At 49.0% G+C, this 23,686-nt stretch overlaps 1 protein-coding gene and 1 non-coding gene across 9 annotated transcripts in view; one reads left to right on the forward strand and one right to left on the reverse strand.

The window, feature by feature from the left end:
* Positions 1 to 4,641: 4,641 nt before the first annotated feature.
* LOC112446502 (small Cajal body-specific RNA 20) lies at positions 4,642 to 4,779 on the reverse strand. The gene has a single exon (XR_003034512.1). It is a non-coding gene; the product is annotated as a small Cajal body-specific RNA 20 (non-coding RNA).
* A 1,692-nt stretch (positions 4,780 to 6,471) lies between these two features.
* Positions 6,472 to 23,686, forward strand: part of TNS3 (tensin 3) — a 222,564-nt gene continuing 205,349 nt past the window's right edge. For 5 of the 8 annotated variants that reach the window (XM_005205612.5, XM_024991105.2, XM_059885917.1 and 2 more), the window contains exon 1: positions 6,472 to 6,509. Coding sequence is in view for 3 of the 8 variants with exons in the window: in XM_024991104.2 (XP_024846872.2) it covers positions 11,230 to 11,439 (210 nt within the window). In the remaining 5 variants the exon portion in view is untranslated. Of the gene's footprint in view, positions 6,510 to 9,013; positions 11,440 to 23,686 lie in introns of those variants that run through there. The other 3 variants (XM_059885912.1, XM_059885914.1, XM_024991104.2) reach the window with 2 other exon arrangements.

Raw genomic sequence — 23,686 nt, forward strand, 5'->3', positions numbered from 1 at the left:
GGAGCCCAGCAGGGTTCGATCAGCAGGCTGCTCCTGGGGCACAAAGAGGATGGGCAGTCCTGTTCTCAATATGGAGAGAGAGCCCAGAGATCAGTTAGTTCTTCCTGGGGTGGTTCCAGTGCTGGGTACAGCTCTTGGGCAAAGAGCATCCCAAGGGAGTATAGCTGGCTCTGCAATAGTGACTCAGATCCCTCCCCAGTGAACATTCGTTGACCTGGCCACTGGGAAGCAACACTCAGCCATCAGCCTCCTTTGGGGATATCTGAAGCTGCAAAGTCTGGCCTTGTCTGAGGTCGCCCCTGCTTTGGGAGTGGCTCACAACCTAGACTGACCCTTGTGGCCCCAGGAAATTCCCAGCACTCCCTGGGGTGGGTCACGGCACCACTCTTCCATGTCACCTGCCCTCCTGTTACTTCCCAGGGCGTGATCCCCAATCATGATCCCTGATCGTGACCATCTAGGATCCCACTTCCGTGGGACCAGGTGGGGCCAGCAGCACAAAGAGTTAATTTGTGTCCAGACAGTGGGTTCCTGGAGCCCACCTTGCAGAAGCTGGTGTGCCTGTGCATTTTCAGGGAGAGAGTACCAAGGTTCCATATACTCGCAGAAGGTTCTGGGGTATAGAAAAGGCAAGGCATTGAATTGTGGGTAAGGACTGTGTGTTGAGGGGAGAAGGAAAGGGAGGAGAGGGTGATGGTCCCACAGGGGTCTAGAGGGACACCGTATCGTAAGGCACGTCCTCCCACTCCTGCTTCACCCTTTCCTCACAGCACTGTGGCGCTGTGAGGAAATAATGTTTCCCACTGCCCCTTTCAGGGTCTCTTTGGACAATATCAACTTTTAAGACAAAGGAATTAAAAAAAAAATCCAAATCATTGCTCATGTATTACCTTTGATCTAAGGACAAGAATGTATCAGACTTTTGCCATGGCCAAGACCATCTTTATGTCAATGACAGGTTTCTAAGAAGTTCTTTCAGAACTCCCGGCCTAGAGGAACCAGACTGAAGCTGCAGAGAGGGGTTGAGGGGACAGAGGTATCAGTGCTTCCTGGCCAGCCCCACCCATGGAGTGCTGGGAAGGGAACTGCCACTTCTGGCATATGCCTGCTTTTCCCTCCTTTAAACTGGTTTGAGACTTTTGTTTTCAGATTTGAGATATTTTTGGATGGGTAAGGATGGAAAAAAATGTGCACTCCCTTTTAGATAATTGCTACATGCCTTGTTTTTGTTTAAATTCTTGGGAATTCAAAAGGTCAGTCTGAGAAGTTCAGAGTCCCTAGACTCAGGACAGCCTCATGGGGCATGGGCCACCCCTTAGGAGCCTCTGGGTCAGGTGTGGAGTCTGTACTTCAGTGAATCAAGGAGCCAGCTGCATGGGTTAGCAGAGAATACAAGGGGACACCAGGCCCAGGGTGCCTTCCGCCTTCCGAAGACACTGTAGGTGTGAGGACAGACACTGCATGAATGGGTGTCTAAGTCACCATGGTCCCAGAAACAAGGGTGAATCCCAGCTTCTTAGATGTGGATTTTTTTCCCCCTAAGCCTTTATTTATTTATTTTTGGCTGTGCTAGGTTTCATTGCTGTGCACAGGCTTTCTCTAGTTGTGGCCACGGGGGCTAGTTGTGTCTTCACTGCGGTGCACAGGCTTAGGTGCTCCTTGGCATGTGGGATCTTCCCGAACCAGGGATTGAACCCATGTCACCTGCATTGGTAGACAGATTCTTAACCGCTAGACCACCAGGGAAGCCGTAGCTGTGGAATCTTGGGCAAACTTACCAACCCAGCTCCTACAAGTGGATACTGGATATTGCAATACCTCATGATACCTCAATACCTCATATTGCAATACCAAATTCACGTAGTCATTCAGCTAGTATGGCCTTGATGTTGTGCTAGATTTTGTGATGCAAAGATGCAAGATAGACTTGTTGGCTCTTATCACCACCACCACCCTCTGCCCCCTACCCCAGGGAGTCTAGTGGGAGAGACATTTAAGCAAAGACACAGCTCAGTACATTTGAGCTAGATGGATGAGCAGAGTATTTGGAAAAATAAAATTAGGGTAGCTTGTTGGCTTGATCATCCTGGATCTTTATCATATTCTGTAGTTGACCCGAGAGTGACCTCGGGCAAGTTACCTATGATTTTAGCCTGTCAGTAAAAGGAGATAGATAGTAATATTACCTGCCTCATTCCCATTTAGGGATCAGCTGGCTGTGACCTCCCCACCTCCCCTGAGGCTCCCTCCACACCTCCTGTTTCATCCTGTTACCTCTTGGGCTAAGGTATCCTAGAGGGCAGGAAAAATGCCTGCTCTGTTTCCCAGGCCTGGGGCTCAGGGTTCAGGAAGCTTTTGCCTCAGGAAATGAATGCCCTGCTCAGCTTGGAATGAAAGTCCAGTGATTTTGACTTCTTGAGAAATCAGAGCAGTGCAGTTCAGTTCAGTTTAGTCATTCAGTCGTGTCCAACTCTTTGCGACCCCATGGACTGCAGCATGCCAGGCTTCCCTGTCCATCACCAACCACCAGAGCTTACTCAAACTCATGTCCATTGAGTCGGTGAGGCCATCCAACCATCTTATCCTTTGTCGTCCCATTTTCCTCCCGCCTTCAATCCTTCCCAGCATCAGGGTCTTTTCCAATGACTCAGTTCTTCGCATCAGGTGGCCAAAGTATTGGAGCTTCAGCTTCAGCATCAGTCCTTCCAATGAATATTCAGGACTGCTTTCTTTTAGGATGGACTGGTTTGGATATCCTTGCTGTTCAAGGGACTCTCAAGAGTCTTCTCCAATACCACAGTTCAAAAGCATCAATTCTTTGGCACTCAACTGTCTTTATAGTCTGACTCTCACATCCATATATGACTATTAGAAAAACCACAGCTTTAACTAGACGGAGCTTTGTTGACAAAGTAATGTCTCTGCTTTTTAATATGCTGTCTAGGTTGGTCATAATTTTTCTTCCAAGGAGCAAATGTCTTTTTATTTCATGGCTGCAATCACCATCTGCAGTGATTTTAGAGCCAAGAAAATAAAGTCTGTCACTGTTTCCATTGTTTCCCCATCTATTTGCCATGAAGTGATGGGACTGGATGCCCTGATCTTAGTTTTCTGAATGTTAAGTTTTAAGCCAACTTTTTCGCTCTCCTCTTTCACTTTTATTAAGAGGCTCTTTAGTTCTTCTTCACTTTCTGCCAGAAGGGTGGTGTCATCTGCTTATCTGAGGTTATTGATATTTCTCCTGGCAATCTTGATTCCAGCTTGTGCTTCATCCAGCCCAGCAATTCTCATGATGTACTCTGCATATAAGTTAAATAAGTAGGGTGACAATATACAGCCTTGAAGTACTCCTTTTCCAAATTTGGAACCAGTCTGTTGTTCCATGTCCAGTTCTAACTGTTGCTTCTTGATCTGCATACAGATTTCTCAGGAGGCAGGTCAGGTGGTCTGGTATTCCCATCTCTTGAAGAATTTTCCACAGTTTGTTGTGATCCACACAGTCAAAGGCTTTGGCATAGTCAATGAAGCAGAAGTAAATGTTTTTCTGGAACTCTCTTGCTTTTTCAATCATCTAATGGATGTTGGCAATTTGATCTCTGGTTCCTCTGTCTTTTCTAAATCCAGCTTGAACATCTGGAAGTTCATAGTTCACGTACTGTTGAAGCCTGCCTTGGAGAATTTTGAGCATACTTTGCTAGCATGTGAGATGAGTGCAATTGTGTGATAGTTTGAGCACTCTTTGACATTGCCTTTCTTTGGGATTGGAATGAAAACTGACCTTTTCCAGTCCTGTGGCCACTGCTGAGTTTTCCAAATTTGCTGGCATATTGAGTGCAGCACTTTCACAGCATCATCTTTCAGGATTTGAAATAGCTCAACTGGAATTCCATCACCTCCACTAGCTTTGTTTGTAGTGATGCTCCCTAAGGTCCACTTGAGTTGTCATTACAGGATGTCTGGCTCTAGGTGAGTGATCACACCGTGATTATCTGGGTCGTGAAGATCTTTTCTGTACAGTTCTTCTGTGTATTTTTGCCACCTCTTCTTAATATCTTTTGCTTCTTTTAGGTCCATACCATTTCTGTCCTTTATTGGGCCCATCTTTGCATGAAATGTTCCCTTGGTATCTCTAATTTTCTCGAAGAGATCTCTAGTCTTTCCCATTCTACTGTTTTTCTCTATTTCTTTGCATTGATCACTGAGGAAGGCGTTCTTATCTCTCTAGGGATTGGTCAAATCCTTTTGAAGAGATGGTGAACGATGGGAGTAGAATTTGAGCAGACCTGGCCTTGGTCCTCAGGGATGAAACAAAAGGTCTGCTGTGTCTCCTCCCTGGACAGGCTTACTTTGGATCCAGGGCCACACAATTTTTGATGACTGGCTACTTTATTTATTTTTGGCTGCGATGGGTCTTCTAGTTGTGATGAGTCGTGGCTATTCTCTAGTTGCACTGTGCAGGTGTCTCATTGAGGTGACTTCTCTTGTTGTGGAGCATGGCTTCCGTAGCTCTCGGGCTCTGGAGTGCAGGCTCAGTACTTGTGGTGGTGTACAAGCTTAGTTGAGCCGTGGTATATGGGATCTTTTTGGACCAAGGGTTGAGCCTGTGGTTGGCAGGCAGATTCTTTTTTTTTTCTTTTCTACAAATGTCTGGGGTAGGAAAACACGGCTTCCCAGCTCATGGCGGCCCCAACGACAATGACTCTCAAGGGCTGATTTTGGCCTCCAGTCCTGGCTGAGGAGAAAAGGGACCTCCTTTAGCTCTATGCTTCCCTGGTGGCTCAGATGATAAAGAATCCGCCTGCAACACAGGAGACCTGGGTTCCAACCCTGGGTGGGGAAGGTCTTCTGGAGAAGGAAATGGCTACCCACTCCAGTATTCTTGTCTGGAGAATTCTATGAGCAGAGGAGCCTGTCAGGCTACAGTCCACGGGGTCGCAGAGTCACAACCAAACCACCAACAGTTTCACTTTTACAGCTCTATGGGAGAGAGGCCCTGGCAGGCGAATTCTTAATCACTGGGTCACCAGGGAAGTCCCAGCTGGCTACTTTGAAAGAAGTCCATTCATGAATGATTTTCTTGTTGAGTCTCTCTACTGGTCCTGACAAGCTGTGTTTTTCTGCTCTGTGCATGGGCAGGATGGGCAGAGCTGGACCCAAAAGGCCGGGGTAGATTAAGGTACTTCATTTCTGAATCAGGGACAGTTCCTGGTAATTGCACCCTGAGATATGCCCACTTTTTCAGGTGGGAGTCCAAGAACATTTGGTCGGAGTGACAGATACAATCTTAAATAGCTTCTGCAGGATGTAGAGTGGAGTACCTTCCTGGAAAGTCTTCTTTGTGTCAGGGTCTTTGTGTGTTCACAAGATAAAGTGCTGATGAACCTGTTCTTTTGTACAGGAGGAATAGCACTTCTAATTCTGCATACGGGCATATGTCTTACAAGGGGAATTCAAGAGCATTCAGTCCACTCCCCACATTTCACCAATAGGGAAGTCAAGGCTGAGGGACAGATGAGGGGCCGTCTCTGTCTTGGGGGTGTTGGCATCTATCTGTGTTTCCTCCTCTGGATCCTCTGTCTGCAGCCTTCTTCTTGTCCACTCCTGGCCTGCTCATTTCTTGCTCATTTCTCCCCTTTCATTTTAAGAAGCTTCTGCTGCTGCTGCTAAGTCGCTCAGTCGCATTCGACTCTATGCGACCCCATAGATGGCAGCCCACCAGGCTCCTCTGTCCCTGGGATTCTCCAGGCAAGAATACTGGAGTGGGTTGCCATTTCCTTCTCCAATGCATGTATGCATGCTAAGTCGCTTCAGTCGTGTCCGACTCTCTGCAACCCTATGTACAGCAGCCCACCAGGCTCCTCTGTCCACGGTATAGGCAAGAATACTGGAGTGGGTTATCATTTCCTTCTCCTCATTTTAAGAAGAGGTGATTTCTGAAATCTTTCCCCACTCCTTCCCTCCACTGGTCGGACTTTCCAGGGCTTCCAAAGCATCTTGGGTTTCCTCTGTCACTGCCTTGTTCCTTTATGTCTGCATTACTCCCGGTAGCTTACTTTTGTGAGTTACAGGCAGGCAGCGAGATTTTGCTTTCTTACACACAATACTTACAGTGCCGAATGAATGAATTCACGAAAAAATGAACTAGTTGTGCAGGAATCAGGAAATCGCTTGCCCATCTGGAACACACCAGCCCCCTGAACACTTTGAATCTGGGCTGCTCAACGGGTCTAATAACTCCCGGTTCCACCTGGCCAACTTAGGGAGGTCCCAGAGGCGCATGGGGCCCGGGGCGCGCCTGGAACGCGCCGCATTGTTAGGGCGATGAGGCCAGGTGACCGGCCGGCCAGGGCGCGGCGGCGGCGATTGCCCGTGCCGCCTCGAGGGGGCCCTGCGGCGGGCGCGGCCGCGAGCCAGGAGGACGGGCCCGCCCGCGCGCTGCTTGCGCTGTTCCGAGCCCTGCCTGCTGCGGCCATCGCCCCGCGGGACCGACCGCGCCGCCGCTCGCCCAGGTACTGGAGCGGGGAGCGCACCGCCAACCTCTTTGTTTCGAGCTGGCGCCAGCGTCCGCTCCAGGGGCTCGGGGCGCGCTGGGCAAACGGAGTTCCGCGCGCGCGGGGACCTGAGCTGGGGCGAGCGGGGACCGAGAGCTCGGCCGGGATCCGGGGTACCAGGGAGCAGGACTTAGGGACGGAGGCTGGTGAACGCGGCGAGGGCGCGGGCGGGATCGGCCAGGGTCCCGGACGCTGTTTGGGGACTGGGGCGCGGGGACAGCGCTGGGGCGGGCGGATGCAGCCGGGGAGCAGGCCAGCTCGATCAGGGGCCCGCGGGCCAGAGCGGCACTGTTGCGGCGGCGCCCGGGTGAACTTCGCTCTCTAGGACGAGTCCTGAGACTCCGCAGCGGAGAGCCGAGCTTGGAGCTGCAATGAGAAGGCTCAGGACCCTTCTCCGGCTCTTTGCAAGCAGGCTTTCCGGTGCGTTTCTCTTTCTCTTTCCCTGTGTTGGGCGGGAAGCAGGGGGTCCCTTGGTGCTTCCTTCCTAACTTCTGAGGGAGCGGGAACCAGGCCGGGGGCGTGCGTGGCCGAGGCCACCTGTGGCACGTGCCTGCTGGCACGCCGGCGCTGTAGCTGACAGGCAGGAAGAGGGAGGGTCTGGGACTCGGTGGGCGCCGTCGGGGTCTGATAAGTGAGCCGGGGTCTTTTGCTTGAAGTGATATGAAAATCTGTGTGGCGGGAAGGGGCTGAAGAGCTCCACTCCAATTCTTGAGACAGCGCTGGTTAAAAAATAAAAGCCCATGGAATGTGGGGCCTTCGGAGACCACTATTGAAGGAGGTCGCTGCCCACTTAGAAGCACCCCCAGACCCCTAGGGTGTCCCTGTCCTTCACACACTTTGATCTGCTGGCAGTCCCCCCCACCCCCCATAGTCTCTCTCTGTAACATGAGCCCATGATCATGGACGACTCTAAATATACTGAAAATTTGATTGAAAATTATCATTGCATCCATATCACTTAGCCCTTCAGAACTAACCATCGTGGCATTTTGGTATATGTGGTCAGTGGATACTATTTTTTTGAAGTGCTTTAGTTCATTGCCTTTTGAAAGAGATATTTATGTCCTTGTGATTCTTCCCCTCTTTAGGGCCTGGGAGGTTATATTTGCAAATCAATCAACAAGTATTAAGAAAGGCATTTCTGTGCAGAGGCCTGGAGGGGCGAGGGAGTCGCTGCAGCTGGAGGATGGTGGGGGCTTGGCCAGTCTGCAGGGAATGAGGGGAACTCAGTGCACAGGGAGCTGACTGTGGGAACTGGCAGAAGGCCAGACTCCTGACCTCAAAGACAAAGTAATAGTAATCTTAGTAATTTTACAAAGTAATAGTGACCCCAGAGGCAAAGTAACAACATGATCATAGTAAATCCTACATGTTTGCTTGTGCTAAATGCTTTGCATACATGCATTGCATTCTCTCAAATAACAACCTTTGGAGGGAGCTGGGATAATTGCTCCATCTTACAGATGTGCAAACTGAGAGGCAAAGAAAGGCTAAATATCTTGCCCAAGTTGTTGCTCAATCAACATGGGGGTGAAGCCCAGGGTTTGTCCAGGACAGTGAAATTCCAGGGCCCTGAAGTTGCTGCTGCTTGTCTGTCAAGTGGATGCATGTCCTGACAGCAAATTTCTCAGCCGAGGTGTCACAGTTATCAGCAGTAGCAGATGAATCATTTCTTTACAAACCACGGAGAAGATAGAAAAAGGAGTAGCCTCCGGGAGCACTCCTGGATACAAATTGACTTGGCTTTTTATAAAAATGTAGCTTTGGCACCTCTTGGTTTTAAATGGAGCTATTTGCAAAGGTGACCCTGGGAGCTAAATGTCACCAGGTTGAAGTCTGTTCCTGGGCTGCAGGAGGTATTACTGATGGGATTAAAAATGGCCTGGGGGAAGGCACAAAGCAAGAACAGAGAGGGGAAAGATTGAGGGGGGAGAGATTTCTGACCCACCATGTGGCAATGGCAGCTTGTACGCAAGGCCCAAGGCCTATTTTACAGATGAGTATGTTTGTTAAAGGGCAGAATGTTTAGGGACCAGACCAGACCCAGTCCTTTGGCTCTCCGTGCCTGCAGTACTCCTTCTCTAGGGTCAGCCTGGCGTAAACCACCACCATGCTAGAGGACAACCTTTTGTCTCCCAACCACACCCTGCCCTGACCCCTCCACTCACACCCTCAGACTCTTATGGAGGCCAGGTGCAGGGTGTTCCTGCTAGAGAAACAGCCTCCCGCGGGTAGAAAGTTACCTTGTATCCCAGCCACCTAGTGCTCCTGGAGTAGAGAGGCTTCCTTACCGTGGTTCCGCTTTGTCTTAAAAAGGACTGTTTTGAGACTGGATTTGAAGAGTCTGCTGGCAGCAGAAGCTGGAGAGCGATGGGGTTCCCGAGGTATGCAGACCCTGAACCCCAGGCTCTTTCCTGTGAGACCCGGTGAGTTAGGGGGATCATCAGTGACCTAGGGCTGGCCCTGTTCCCCTGGAATCCTTTGCAGTTGTCTCTATTAATCCAGAACAAGAGGTCTGGCTAGTCGGTTTGTTCAATAGGCATTTTGTTAACTCCGAATAGCTACCTTTTTCTGGCTGTTAGCAAATGTTTTTAGAATCTTACTGTCGTCATTATTGTCCAGATTCTGAGCGCTGCTCTAGCTATGGAAAGAATTACTTCTGTTAACCCTCATGGCTAAGCAGAGGCAGGTGTGAGACGGTGTGATGTGACCCGATCTTCCCAGGGATGTCCATGTGGAGCTAATATTCAAACCCCGACTGTCCGACTGCCGGGATGTATTCTCCGTGCTTCCTCACTGCTTTTTAAAACACCTAGACGTTAAAAATCAGTCTAAATGCTGCTGAATGTGAGTTATCTTCTCTTAGGCTCAGAAGATGTTTTGAATCTTCCAGTGTGTTGAGGCCTCAGACCAGGCAGATTTGCCATTCTGTAGTTGTAAGTGGACTCAGTGTGGGAACACTTGTCTGCTTCTTGTCTGTTCTTTTCCCATAAAAGCAGCAAAGTAGAATCTCCAGGTTTCTGGAGCTTCCTATTGCACTCTGAATTTTAGGAATGTGTTTGGTGAGCACCTGCCTCACCCCCTCCCCTCCACCTTCATTTTGGTGTGTGTCAGCCAAGTGTCTTGCCGGATCCATGAACTGGGCCCTCCTGTAGGGACACCTCTCTGTTCTGCTCTGTATGCACTTGGGGTCCCAACTGTATGCCTGTCCCTGGTGCATGGGGGCCGGATGTCTCCCACCTGCTGTCCCAGACCCCTCTGGGGGCTCCCTGGGTAGGAGGGAGGAGCCAGTGAGGATGACCGCCACCTGGGCCCACTGTTGGGAGCCGTCAGAATGCCCTACGGTGTCATTAAGGGGAAGATAGTCATCAGAATGACCCCTAGACATTTAAAGAGTTATGTTATTTTTTAAAATAGGAAGGCAATGATCTGGTATTAATGTTTGGTCCCAAATGGGCTAAATTACTGAAAAATTTATGTTTAAGGAAAATTCCTTCTTGTGGATCATTTCCTGATTGTGCCAAGGGGGTGCTCCCCAGAGACACCAACTCTGGGAGAGAAGGCTTTGCCCTTGTTCTGCCACCCCTCTCCCCCGCCCCCAGCCTGGTAACCTTGCAAGATTAATGCCTTCTTCTGATGGTGCGGTCACCCATGCACCTGGGGGTGCTTACTTTCCACGATCAGATAGATCATCACCCAACGTTGCAGGAAAATATTTTTATCTTTGTTTTCCGGAATGTACACTGAGACTCAGCAAGCTTAAGTCACCTGCCTGTGTCATGGGACTGGTTGTAACTCAGGTCTGTCTGGGGACAGAGCCTGTGCCTGGCCCTCACTCACAGAAGGCACGTGTCCCCTTGGTTACGGGGGCCTGAGCTTGTGCGAGGGGGTGGTGTGGTGTTGGGGGAGGTCCCAAAGTGGAACCCAGGGATCTCTGGTTCTCGACCTGCCTCAAGTGCCTGGCGGAAGCTCCGTAGCTCTCGGATGCCCACTGTCCACAGCTGGCCTGGGTTCCAGCCACAGCTGCTTCCTCAGACACAGCCTTCGTCCCTCTTCCTTCCTCCCTGGGCTGTGACTGTGGCATGTGGCCAGCTGCCTGCCTTCCTCGTCCTCTTCTCCTTGAGGGAGTTGATAGCACTTAGTACACCTTGTACTAAGGTGTACTGGCTGTACAGAACAGGCCTGGCTCTGTTCTGAGACTGAGGTGACATCTGTGGGAATTCTCATTCCAGACAGTTGGTGCCACTCCGACCAGCTTGCACCCGTGGGCTGAGTCTCATCTCAGGTGGGAAGGGTCTCATCTCTTTTCACTGTGTCTCCGTGGGTGGCAGCATCACGGTGTGACCTGGTACCTCTTGAGTGTAGCTTTTCCAAAACTGGTGATAAACAACAAACCCTAAAGTTTTAAAGAGACACTCATGAGATAGGTGCCCCGGTGGAAGACGGCCAAGGCTCTTGAGAGGGGCAGAGGCAAAGGCTTTGTGTGCCAAGTACCCTGCTCCGCTCTTCTTCCAGGGAGAGGCGGCTGTAGCCCGGGAACTTGGGAGCCGGGCTTTTCACACAGGAGGATTCAGGAATCCGCTTTCCTCAATCCCCTGGCCCACAGCTGCTCTGTGTTGCATCTCACTCGTTGTGGAGCCTCCCAGGGCGTGGGGGAGCAGCCTTCATCTGGCCATGCATGTCGCCCCAGGGCCAGGCTGGGCCATTAGCTGGGGCGTCTGCGTTCTGTACACATTCCTCCCGGACGACGACGACGACGGGGCTGCGGCGCTGGCTGCGGGAACAAAAGGGCTCCATTGACTCTGCTCCGCTCGTAATCCATCACCTTTCTCAGAGGTTTCCTGAGTGCTCACCCCTCACCACTGGTGATTTTGGACGCACATCAAAGGTACGGTGAAGGCAGCGTGCTGGGAGGAGAGAGCCGGGCTCTGGCAGCCACAGATCTGGGGTAAAAGGCACCCTTTGTCCCGAGGCTGCCCTCTTGGTTCCCCACCTGCAGCCTGGGGACGTCACTGCCTTCCAAGGGGCTCACACCAGCGCTCCTCCTGGGGGCTGTTTTGTTGACTACCGGGTCTCCTGTGTGGCCCAGGGCGTCCCTCCTGCTTGCTGGCTCTTGGGCCACTGCTCACTCTCATTCTGCCCAATTGACACTGCTCCCCCCACCCCCGCCCCCACCCCGGGGCTTCTGTTGAAACATCACTTCTGCATTCTTGGAGTCCCTATCTGATCCCTGTCAGGGGCAATCCTTTGTTATAACTGGAGGAGGTGGTGGGGGATGTGGGAGTCTCCTTTAGATCTTGGCCAGGTGTGTTTCCAGTTTGTCTTCTCTGGAAAGATCTGAAGTGGCTGGGGGTGGAGGAAAGGGGACACAGCTCTGCTTGTGTCCACTGGTGGCTGAGTGAGGCAGGACTGGCTCTCAGCTGGCCAGGCGCATGTTTTCTCTTGTCCTGCCCTAGGACGGGAAGGGACGTTTGTCATCTATGTTGCTCAGGGGGTGCGAGGGGATTCCCAGGTAATGGATGTGCCTTTGTTTCCTAAATTAATTTTTGACTCTTTTTCTACAAAGTAGTTTTTGTGTAATATATTTTTTGTAGACTTAGAAAAAAGGGAGAAATGTTAAAAATGCAGGAAATGTGGCCTAATAGTGCCACCCATGGAGCAGTGTTTTCACCCTCTTGTATGCTGTGTGCATTCTATGTTTTTCAAGTTTACCGATCTGAGATCATATCGTAACAGTGCGGCAATGTAAGCAATCCCCACTTGTAACTAACTCTGCATTCACACAAGTGAATTCATTAACACAGTACAGAACCCAGTATGTACGTGATGACCATTTATTTGTCCTCTGGTCACTTGCAGCCTTGTGTGCATTCTTGCATAGAGATTGGGCAAGATCCTGGCCAGTCATGTTCTTGGAAGGACTTCTAAGGTCAAAGAACATAAACTACTTTTGATTGTGGGAAAATGCATATAACATAACCATTTTCAAGTGTTCATTAGTGGCATTGGTACTTTGATATTGTGAAATCATCATATGCTGAACTGTTCTCATTTTGCAAAACCAACTCCATCCCCAGTAAGCACTAACTCCTCTTTCCTCCTCGCACAGCCCATCACCCACCATTCAGCTTTCCATTTCTATGAGTTTTACTGCCCTAGGTGCCTTATGGAAGTGGAATCATACAATATTTGGTGTTTTGTGACTGGCTTATTTCACTTTACTTAATGTCCTCGGGTTTCATCCATGTTGTAGGATGTACCAGGATTTCCTTCTGGAATATTTCATTGTACTTAAAGACCACTTTATTCAGGTTTCTTCTGGTAGACACTTGGGTTACTTTCACCTTTTGGCTATTTCGAGTAACTCTTCTCTGAACATGGGTGTGTAGGTATGTGTTTGGGTCCCTGCTCTCACTTCTCTGGGGTGTATACCTAGAAGTGAACACAAGCTTTTGGAAGTCCCTTGAGATATAAGGTCAAATTGCAGTTGAGAAACGGCGTGCTGGCTGAATCCTCTTCGTGCTCACCCGCGTGCCTGAACTCCTGGCCGGGTTGGCGCCTGCTGGGAAAAACCAGGCCTGCAGGAAAAGGAAGAGAAGACTTTTTACCAAGCTATTTTGACAGATTGTATAAACTCAGTGATTAATGGAATGAGAAAGCAGGAAGAATGTCTTTCATTAAGAAAAAAAAAAAGGAGGCTTTAGGGTTGCTTGGTTTTATTTTTCAATTAAAAGGGTCTGATTTTGTTTCTGGAGAATGGTTTTAATTTGGATAAATGGTTCAGTCTGGGACCCGCATGCCAGAACCTATGATGTATGAGTGCAATTACTCCAGGTTTCCTCGGGAACAGCACAGACCTGGGCCCTGCTCTGGCTTAGCCTTGGTGAAATGGCGATGAAGGTGGCTGTGCCTTTGGGAGGCAACTCTTCTGATCAGTACATGGAGCCTGCTGGACCGGATGTTGGTGGACGCTGGTTAATTTTTACCCTTTAAGAATGTATTCACCATCTCAAGTCAGGAATGCCAACTAGCAGGCCCTACCCCCAGTGCTGGAACATGTTGGACCAGAATTGCTGGCATCGTTTCCAGTGTGGGCATTTGCAGAATTGGTTGGGCTTCAAAGGAGATGGTTCATCCTTATATTGTCTCCTGTTATGGAGGCTTCCTGGCTCAGGCCGGGTTCAGACTCTGAGCACTGGGCTTTCTACAGGGTGGTTTGGTGGGTTTGGAGGGAGATGATGGGCTGAAGAATGTATCAGAGTCAGTGACTCCTAGGTGCTTGGGGAAGGATCCATCGGATGGAGGGTCAGTGAGGGCAGAGGCCTTGGGCAGGAGCTGCCTTTTTTGTTTCCAGAAGAGGGAAGGGATTGAGGAAGGCAGAGGAAGAAGAGGACACCAGCATTCAGCTCCATAAACTAGGAACCTTGTGTCAAAGTCTTAGCCTTCCATGCTAATGGGGGTGGCAGGTTTCATGAGTGCTGGCCACCTTGGAGCAGTGGGGGCTTGGGTAGGGAGCTCAGTCTCACACAGGAAATGTGCATGGGTGCAACCACAGAGGAAGGACAGCTTACTGGGCTAGGTGGTCAGAGAACTGTGGAGCCTGAAGATATTTTAGCCTTGCAGATCCTGTGGCCCAGAATGAGGGGCGTACCAGCGTGGTAGGGGGACAGGAGTGAAAGTCAGGTGGGGGGACAGTGGGCCTTGACCTGCAGGAGAAGCGAGTGTGCACCCAGCTTTTAGGGGTGTGGGGCTGAGCCGACCCGACCCCCGGGTGCCCGCCTGCATCAGCTGCTGCTGAGCTGCCCTGCTGGCTTGTGGAGGGGCGGGGCAGCTGCGCACAGTCCCCTGAGGAAGGTGGCTCTTAGCATAACAAATAGGAAAGTCTTTGGGCTGAGGGCTGGCCAGGCTGATGAAGACTTTGGGTGAGATGGGTGACTGGCAACAAGAGAGTGACTTCTTTTGCTCTCTGCTCCTCCCTACCCCATTTAAATGCAAAAAAGTCCAAACTATAGGTCATCTGTAAGAGCATAATGCACTTCTATAGAATACGTTTCTTGTTAGAAACACTATCATGACTTAAATGTTGTTTAAACGTTTATAAAAGCTCCCCCATTCTCACACTTACAAATACGTGATCATCTTCCTCTTTCCGGCTTGCTTTTTGTAAGAGTTTGAGGTTTGGACTTCCCAAGTGGTGCTAGTGGTGAAGAACCCACCTGCTAATGCAGGAGACCAAAGAGACAATGGTTTGATCCCTGGGTCAGGAAGATCCCCTGGAGGAGGATATGGGCCACCCCCTCCAGTATTCTTGCCTGAAGAATCTCGTGGACTGAGGAGCCTGGCAGGCTGTGGCTACAGTTCATGGGGTCACAAGAGTTGGACACAACTGAAGCAAATTAGCACACAGTGTTAGACGTGTGGTGTGTGTATGTATGTACTTTTTATGCTGATGGTTTTCCCAAACCTATATCTTATCCTAAGCATTTCCCATATTTCTGCCTGACTTCACAGTTATCACAGTGATGACCCTTATAGCCTTGCAGAGTGATGGCCATGCTTGCATGAGCTCCTAGCTGCTGGGCTGGATTCTTATTAGAGCTGCTGCTTTCAGAAGGTGAAAGAAGCAGCCTCTGAGCTCTGGCCTGCTGGGGATCCGCCGGTCGCTGATTTTGTGTGTAGCCCACAGGGAGGTATCTGCAGGCCTGGCTGGGACACAGCCCCTCTACCTGGACTGCTTGTTGTGCCCCGAAGGGCCAGGTTTTCTCCCCTGCTCCTGGGTCCTGTGGGCAACAGTGGGTGGACGTGAGTGAGGCCCTTGCCCAGTGAGGTCTTCACAAAGGCACCAGGGTCAGGGCCGGCACTGTGCCCTGTGGTCTGCCACGTGCTGATGGGATTACGTGCATCGGAGCTGCTGTCATGCTGACCTTGGCTCTGGGAGGCTTTGTGACCAGGAATCTTGGCCAGTGTCCAGCTAGAACCTGTTGGGGCTGAACTCAGCTCTGCAACTAATAATGTTCTAGTGGGGTCCAGACAGGCTCAGCTCTCAGGTTTCACTGCCAAGATAAGTTGGATTAACGGGCTGGAGCTGACGAAGACTTTTGGCCAGCAGTGATCTTTCTTGTCTGCTCTCCCTCGACCCCTGCGTTTCCCTCCTTCCTTCCATTTGGCTTCACTGGTTGTTTCTGATGCGTTCTGTCTGTTGTCAGGCCCGTGCACTTTTAGGATATCAGCTTCTCTGTGTCTTCTGATGCTGCTGGAAACGGCACAGTCTTGCCTGTTTACTCTGGGGCCAGGGCAAAAAGGGAGCGGGCTCTGCAGTGAACACTGCGGCCTGGGTCCTGCCTCTCTGGGACAGACACCTTGCTCCTCTGAAGTGCTGCTGAACACGGGGAATTGGTATAAAGGACCTCCCTGGGTTGTTGGGGTAAAGGTAATGTCATGTACACACTGGGCTTCCTGGTGGCGCTGGTGGTAAAGAACCCTCCTGCCAATGTAGGAGATGTAAGAGACATAGGTTTGATCTCTGGGTCAGGAAGATTCTCTGGAGGAGGGCATGGCAACCCACTCTAGTATTCTTGCCTGGAGAATCCCATGGACAGAGGAGCCTGGTGGGCTATATAGTACGTAGGGTCGCAAAGAGTCAGACACGACTGAAGCAACTTGACATGCGTATACATACTAGGTATCTTGTTGTTAGTCTTCTTTTCACTTCGTCATTCAGCCTTTCTAGGAGCTGAATCCAGAAGGCTCTTTCGCCATGCTAGCTCTCCTCCCTGAGGTAGAGCTCCTGGGAAGGAGGTGGGTCTGTGGGGCCCCGGGCTCTTCCTACCCAAGTGCATGTCCTCTGGGAGGGAACCTGACAGTCACAGGCTCACATTGCCCTTCTGCTGCCCAGTTAGCACGTCCTTGGTCTTCTGATGTACTCTGGGGTTGGGCCATGTACATGTTGTTTGTGTCTCTCCTCACAAAAATCTGAGCTCTTCCAAGGACAGGAACCAAGGCTTCCTCTATCTTCATGTGATAAGGGCTTTGGAAGGAGCTGAGGGACGCCTGTGTGACCTTGGTCAAGGCCTCTGCCTCTGGAGCCTCCCTACTGTAAGCCTTCACTAGAGGAGGGACAATTCCACAGCTAAGTGGAAACATTTGAGAAGCTGGTTCTTTACAAGAAGAGAGGGAGGTGCTTGCATATTTTCCCAGGGTTTCATTAATTCCCCCCCCCGACCCCCAAAGGGCCACCATTTTCTTCTTTCTGGGAGTTTTGCTTTGCAGTGTATTCCATGAACTTTCAGAGGAGGGCAGTTGACACTTCTTTTACAGGCTTGAGAATCTAGCCCACTGTTATTTTCTTGGAAAGTGGCCATATTTTAAGTTGTCGTATTATAGAAAGTTGATGGTCAGTGCCTGCTAGGAATCCATGAAGGCTCCCTGACAAGAGTTGGGAATACAAAACTGTTACTTCACTATTTCGGTAGCACAAAAGAATATTCATTTTGGACAGAGTGTGTTGTGGGGTTCCTTGAAGTCCACACTGTAAAATGTCAAGAATTATTTCCTTTGTCTTTCTCTCAGAATGGATTCCAGTCACTATACAGATCCACTACAATGTGTAATCTCTTGTCTGATATTTAAATGAGAGTTTTGTTCTTATAAAAATGTTGAGCATCCATCAGACTCCTGCTGAGAAAAGAGTCGCCTCTCCCACTTATCTGCTTCTGCCCAGGCTGCTCAGATCATGTTCACAAATTCTTTCTGTGGGAACTGTCTTTTTAAAAATATGGCTAGATTTTAGAGAGAAGTTTGGATGTGCTGTATGGTATCCTTGGTGCCTGGAGGCACATAACTCACGTTCAGATGATGACGGAAGAGTTGAGAGCAAGAGTGTGGCTTTGTTTTCCATCCACAAGCTGGGTCTCTTGATTAGTTGATGCATCTGTCCTGCTGCAAATGGCCAGTGGCCGCTTCAGGGCCTTGGCCCTAGCTAAATTCATGGCCCTGTGGTACACGACCCCCGCCCCCCACCTCCCCTGCTACCCTCCTCCCACCACAAACATCACCAGCTTCCATCTCCATGATGCTGTTCTCTTCCCAACCTGATGAATGAGATGTGGTGTGCCAGCAATTCATAGATCTCAGGCTGGTTGCTGGGAATAAAAGGTACGTACCTGAGGGTGATGATGGTGGGTGGGCTGACATTAATTATTGACTCTGTGTGAGGCCTTGTCAGAGGGTGACTCCATTGTTTCTTCCTTTGTTTGTTCATTCACTCCCTCACTCATTGCTCTCAGGCAGCTAGCGTTTACTGAGTGCTGGCTGTGTCCTGGGATATGGTTAACCCTCGCAAACTCAGCAGGGCTTGCTATGGCTTGATGGCTGAGACATCAGCTTGTATGCAACAGAACAGCATGGTGCTGGGGGTTCTTAGGACCATGGGATTGGGCTAGTGGAGGTCCTGAGGATCATGGGCCTGGTGGAGGTCCCGAAGACCATGGGATTGGGCGGTCCAGGGGACCATGGGGCTGGTGGAGGTCCTGAGGACCAGAGGGCTGGTGGAGGTCCTGAGGACCACAGGGCTGGTCGAGGTACTGAGGACCATGGAGGTGGTGGAGTTCCTGAGGACCATGGGGCTGGTGGAGGTCCTGAGGCTCATGGGATTGTGCAGTCCTGAGGACCACAGGGCTGGTGGATGTTCTGAGGCCCATGGGATTGGGTGGTCCTGAGGACCATGGGGCTGGTGGAGGTCCTGAGGCCCATGGGATTGCACAGTCCTGAGGACCATGGGGCTAGTGGAGGTCCCGAGGCCCATGGGATTGGGGAATCCTGAGGTCCATGGGGCTGGTGGAGGTCCTGAGGACCATGGGATTGTGCAGTCCTGAGGACCACAGGGCTGGTGGAGGTCCTGAGGACCATGGGATTGGGGGATCCTGAGGTCCATGGGGCTGATGGAGGTCCTGAGGACCATGGGATTGGGTGGTCCTGAGGACCGAGAGTTCAGAGCTGGGGATTCCTCCATCATAGCTCTCATTGTGTCCATCTCTAGTTACTTATGACCATCTAATTCTGAATTCTCACTGTCATTTTGAGATTGAGGCCACATCTGTCCAAGGCTGTCTCTCTTGGGGCCAAGGGGCCCTTCTGCGCTTGTATGAGAGGTTTTTTGCCATCATTCAGGACTGTGGAAACTTAGCATCATCTGAATCTGTGCTTAAGGGTGAAAGGAAAAGGAGACAGACTGTTAAAGAAGTACAGATAAACCTAGTGGATGGTTGTTGAACTTAAAAGACTGCTTTTCATCCAACCTCATTTTTAAAAATGGTCATATTTTCTGGAGAATAGTATAGTCAACGGTTGCATACCCTTCACCTTGATTTTCTGCATGTTTTTTTCCTTGCCATTTTGTCACATTGGCTGTATCTCTCTCTATTTAAGTGATATCTCTTTTTATTTACATAACTTATGTGTCTATCATGAACTTCATCCACAAATACTTTAGCCTGTGTTTCTTGAGAACAAGGACACTTTCCCTCATCTCTCAACCTCAAGACCATGATCACTCTAAGCAATTTAATTTTAATTTGTTGACATCAGCTAATGTCTAGTTCTCACTTAGATTTCCGCATTGGCCCCCCAAAGTGCTTTCTTGCTGTCCTTAATCTGTTCTGAATCTCATCATGGCTATGTGTCACACTGTGTGATTTTATCTATCTGTGCCCTGAAAGTGGGAGCAGGCCACCAGCTTTCTTTCTTTAATATTATTATTATTTTTTTTCATGGCTTTTCCCCCCTTGAAGACATTTTTTTTAAAATTTTGAGGTGATTTTCAGGCAGTTGTATGACATAATACAGAGAGATCCTGTGTACCTTGACCCAGTTTCCTCCTATGAAAACATCTTGAAAAACTGCAGGACTATGTTACAACCAGGATGTTGTCATTGATAGAGTACAGAACATTCCATCTCTACAAGGATCCTGATATGTCCTTTGTAGCAAGCTTACTTCCCATCCATCTGCACCCAAACTTCATCCTAACAGTCACTAATCTTCATGTCTGTAGTTTCGACATTTAAAGAATGTTACGTAAATGGAATCATCAGTCTGTAGATTTTTGGAATTGGCTTCTTTCAGTCAGCATAATTCTCTGGCGATCCATCCAGGTTGTTGCTGTATCAGGAGTTCATTCTGTTTCATTGCTGAGTGTTACTCTGTGGTGTGGATTGACTACTGTTTTTTCACTGGTTGAAGGTCATCTCTGCTAATCTGTGTCTTCAATCCATGAACATGGTATGTCTCTCCCATTGTTTAGATCTTTGATTTTGTTCACTAGCTTTGTGTAGAATTTAGCATGTAAGTCCTATATAAGTTTTGTTAGATTTACACCCAGGTATTTACTTTTCCTTGAGTGATTGTAAATGGTACTGTATTTTTCATTCTGGCTTCCATGTGATCATTGCTAGTGCATGAAAGTGAAGTCGCTCAGTTATGTCCAACTCTTTGTGACCCCATGGACTGTAGCCTACCAGGCTCCTCCATCCATGGGATTTTCCAGCCAAAAGTACTGGAGTGGGTTGTCATTTCCTTCTCCAGGAGATCTTCCCGACCCAGGGATTAAACCTGGGTCTCCTACATTGCAGGCAGATGCTTTACCGGCTGAGCCACTAGAGAAGAACAGTGCTTAGAAGTACTATTGACTTATGCATGTTTATGTTGTATCCTATGATCTTTGTCAACTCATTTACTAGTTCTAGGAGTTTTATAGATTTCCTGGGATTATCTCTGTTGACAATCATGTCATCTGAAAATAGGGACAGATTTATTTATTCCCTAGCTTTGAGGTTTTGAAGAGCTGAGGGCAATTTCCTCATAGGATATGCTAGCTTGGATTTGAGTCTTTTCTTGTCATTACATTCAGGATCGCATAGGTGTGAGGTGGCGTACTCTGCTCACCTCATGTCAAGAGGTACAGTGTCTGTTGTCCTGGTCTTGGCCCTCAAAGCTTAATTACCTGGTGAAGGCCCTAGAATTTCTTGGTGTCAGGTATATCTTCTCCTTTGTCCCTTTAAGACTGTGAGCATCCTGCTTCCTGATCACCACTCACTCAGTGGTTCAGCATCCAAGGATAGTCCTTGCCTGAATCAGTTATATATTGAGATCATGAAATGCTGGACTTTTACCATTTAAGTACTTTGCAGACATTATCCTACAAGTAATCAGACTGTTAATTACCAATTGTCTTACCTGGATAGAGTAAGATAATTTTATTTATTGTGTTTATTCTTTAGATGGTTCTGTGAATTTGGCAAAAGAAGAATGCTCTTTAGTTTGTTTTTGTGATGATACTCTCAAGTGCTCTCCAGTGGCACCCTACGTAATCTTCCTGGGAAAAAGACTGTAGCTATCACTACAGCCATGCAGCAGATGCCTACCCAGGGCTCACTTGCCTAGCTCAGCCCACTGTTTGGGTGGGTTTGCCGAGAGTCTGTATCTTCTGACATATGTCTAAGTCAGGGCTTCTTGAAGTGAGGTCTCAGGACCAACATCAGCATCCCCTGGGGGCTGTTAGAAATTCCAGGTCTGGGCTCCACCATACTCTGGTCTGGGAGTGACAGTTGCAGGGTGTTCAGATGCCCACTCAAGTCTGAGAACCACTGGTTAAGTTTATCCATTCTTCTGCATGAAGCACTAGCTCTGGAAACCCAGTGATGGTTCAGTCAGATGTCTTTAAAATTCAGTTTGGCTTTGCAATAATCCACACATCTTTTGTGTCAGGCTGTGGCTGGTAATTTTTACAATTCCTCTCAGGGGTCTGTGCCAGGAAAGAGCTGCATTTACTTAGGAGAGCTCCATCCTTTAGCCACCTGAGCCCTCAATTCCTATTCCTGCCCAAGACTAGGACATCCAGCAGAGTGTAGACTTGGAGAGTGAGGTCTGCATTAACAAGTGTAAATTTGGGCATGTTTTCAGCACTCATTCATATTTCACTTTGTCCCCGACTGACTGGCTTGCTGCCTTAATGAGTGATAATCTATATTTCTGGAGGCCTTTGTTGCCAGCTCTTCTGGTTGAAAATAGTTTTATTCTTCATCAAACACATGAAGATGGAAATTCTTTTGTGTGCAAGACAGTGTGCTCTTCATGCAAAGGGAGACGAGTTGCCTCCAGCTCAGAAGCTGAGTTTAGCTCTGTGCACACATGAACTTGATGTAGGAAGAGGGTGCGTTCATAAGAGCAGAAGGACGTGCTGTGGGAACTGATCATGACTAAGAGCGAAGCAACAGAGAGCCTAGGGTTTAAAGCAGATGTTTCAGTCAGTCAGGTATATCAGATATCTACAGATACATGTCTATATAGATCTATCTATCATCTATCTAGATAGATGAATTTGAGGGGGTTGGTGTGTTTGAAGTTTGCATGGCAGGCTAGAAATTTCCACAGGTTCTGATATTACAGTTTTGAGTTGAAAACAGTCTAGAGCAGAATCCCTCCCTCTATTTTTTCCCTTTAGTCTTTTCTCAAGGCTTTCAACTGATTGGATGAGGCCCACCCAATTATGGAGGAAAATCTGCTTTACTTGATATCTACTGTTTTAAATGTGGATCATATCTGAAAAAACCTTTACAGCAACATGTAGACAGACATTTGGTGTCATAACCTAGCTAAAAGGACACAGAAAATTAAGCATTACAGAGGAGAATCTGGACTAGATACAAGATTCAAGTAGCAACCTTACTTTGTATTATCTTGGGAACCCTGGACAATTTACTTCCTTTTGAGCCTCTGAGGTCAAGGGCTCTTTAGGTCCAATGGCTGTTTACTGATTTATATAAGTAGAATAACGAGAAGTAATGTGGACATCAGGCTTGGTTGATCAAGCAACTCAACCATGTGACTGCCCATAAACTCTCTCCTCTGCCTTTTTAGTTGTCACTTTCTTTCCCTGGTGGGCCTCCTGTGACTACAAGATGGCAGTCAATTGCCCATTGCATACTTCTGGAGAGAGAGCGTCTCTTCTACGGCCATTCGACAAATGTCCTTTGGCCACAGAAGCCTTGCACTGACTGGTTAAGCCTAAGTTGTAGGTTTTTCCTGTAGTCAGTGACTGTGGTGGAAGAGGGGAAGATTTATGTGGGTTGGTAAATATGTGCCAGAAAAGCCACCAATGCTGTCCCCTCGCTGGTTGGCCTCAGCCCAGGGCTCCCATGAGATAATGCACTGGCTGGCACATATAAGTACTGAACAAAGTGGGCTGTGATTATAATATCCCCTACCTGGAGAAGCAGGGAAAGTCTTCTGTACGTTGGCTTAGAATAGACCTAGGTGGATTTACCAGGAAAAGGTCCTTATTGAAAGGGACTTACTGGCAGGAGGGGTAGAGTTCTCTGTTGCCGATAAGTCCTGCTCTGTTGCTTACTGGCCTGTGACCTTCAATTCCCTGCATCTCAGTGTGTTTCTCCTGGAAGACAGGTGATAAGGCCTCTGTAAAGGGTGTGTCTTAGCATGGTGGTCAAATAAGAAGTTGGAGAAAGTGTATTTTCCTCCCATTACTTATGAAATGCCTTCGGCTAAGGAGCCATTTTTATATATTTTGTCTCACTTGGTGCAGTTGGCATGACTGTTGATTTTGGAACCATTGTCACTGGCTAGGGGTTTGAGAGTCCCTGAAGGGTGGGTCCCAGGGAGGGGGTTCCAAGTTTCCCGGCTCTGATGCTGTTGTCTGTAGTGATGTTTGCACAGGGCAGAGGGCCTGGCCTGGTGGTGCCCAGTAGTGAGTCCTGACTTGGCTTTGAGGTGGGGGCAGGAGCAGGAACTGGGGTGGCCATCATGGTGCCCAGAGCGGGAGTCTTTGGCACTCATCTGGGCTCCTCCACCCCTGCTGGCAGCTTGGTATGTAGTTGGCCACTGATGCATTGTCTCCAGGCACTGATAGAGGTGGCCAGCCTTGACACCTACTTCCATATGCAAAGTATTGATAAAGTGACAGGTCTTGAACTTACTACCAGTGTTCATCTTCGGGCAAATCTAAAAGAAGTCTTGTCTGTACACATAGCTAAGAGACTGATGACCTGTTCTGCAGGCAGTTAAGAATCCCACTGAAAAGTCACACCATCTCTAAGGGTGTCCACACAGCAGATCGGAGAGCT

Source organism: Bos taurus, chromosome 4 (genome assembly GCF_002263795.3).
Source record: "Bos taurus isolate L1 Dominette 01449 registration number 42190680 breed Hereford chromosome 4, ARS-UCD2.0, whole genome shotgun sequence".
Lineage (NCBI taxonomy): Eukaryota > Metazoa > Chordata > Mammalia > Artiodactyla > Bovidae > Bos > Bos taurus.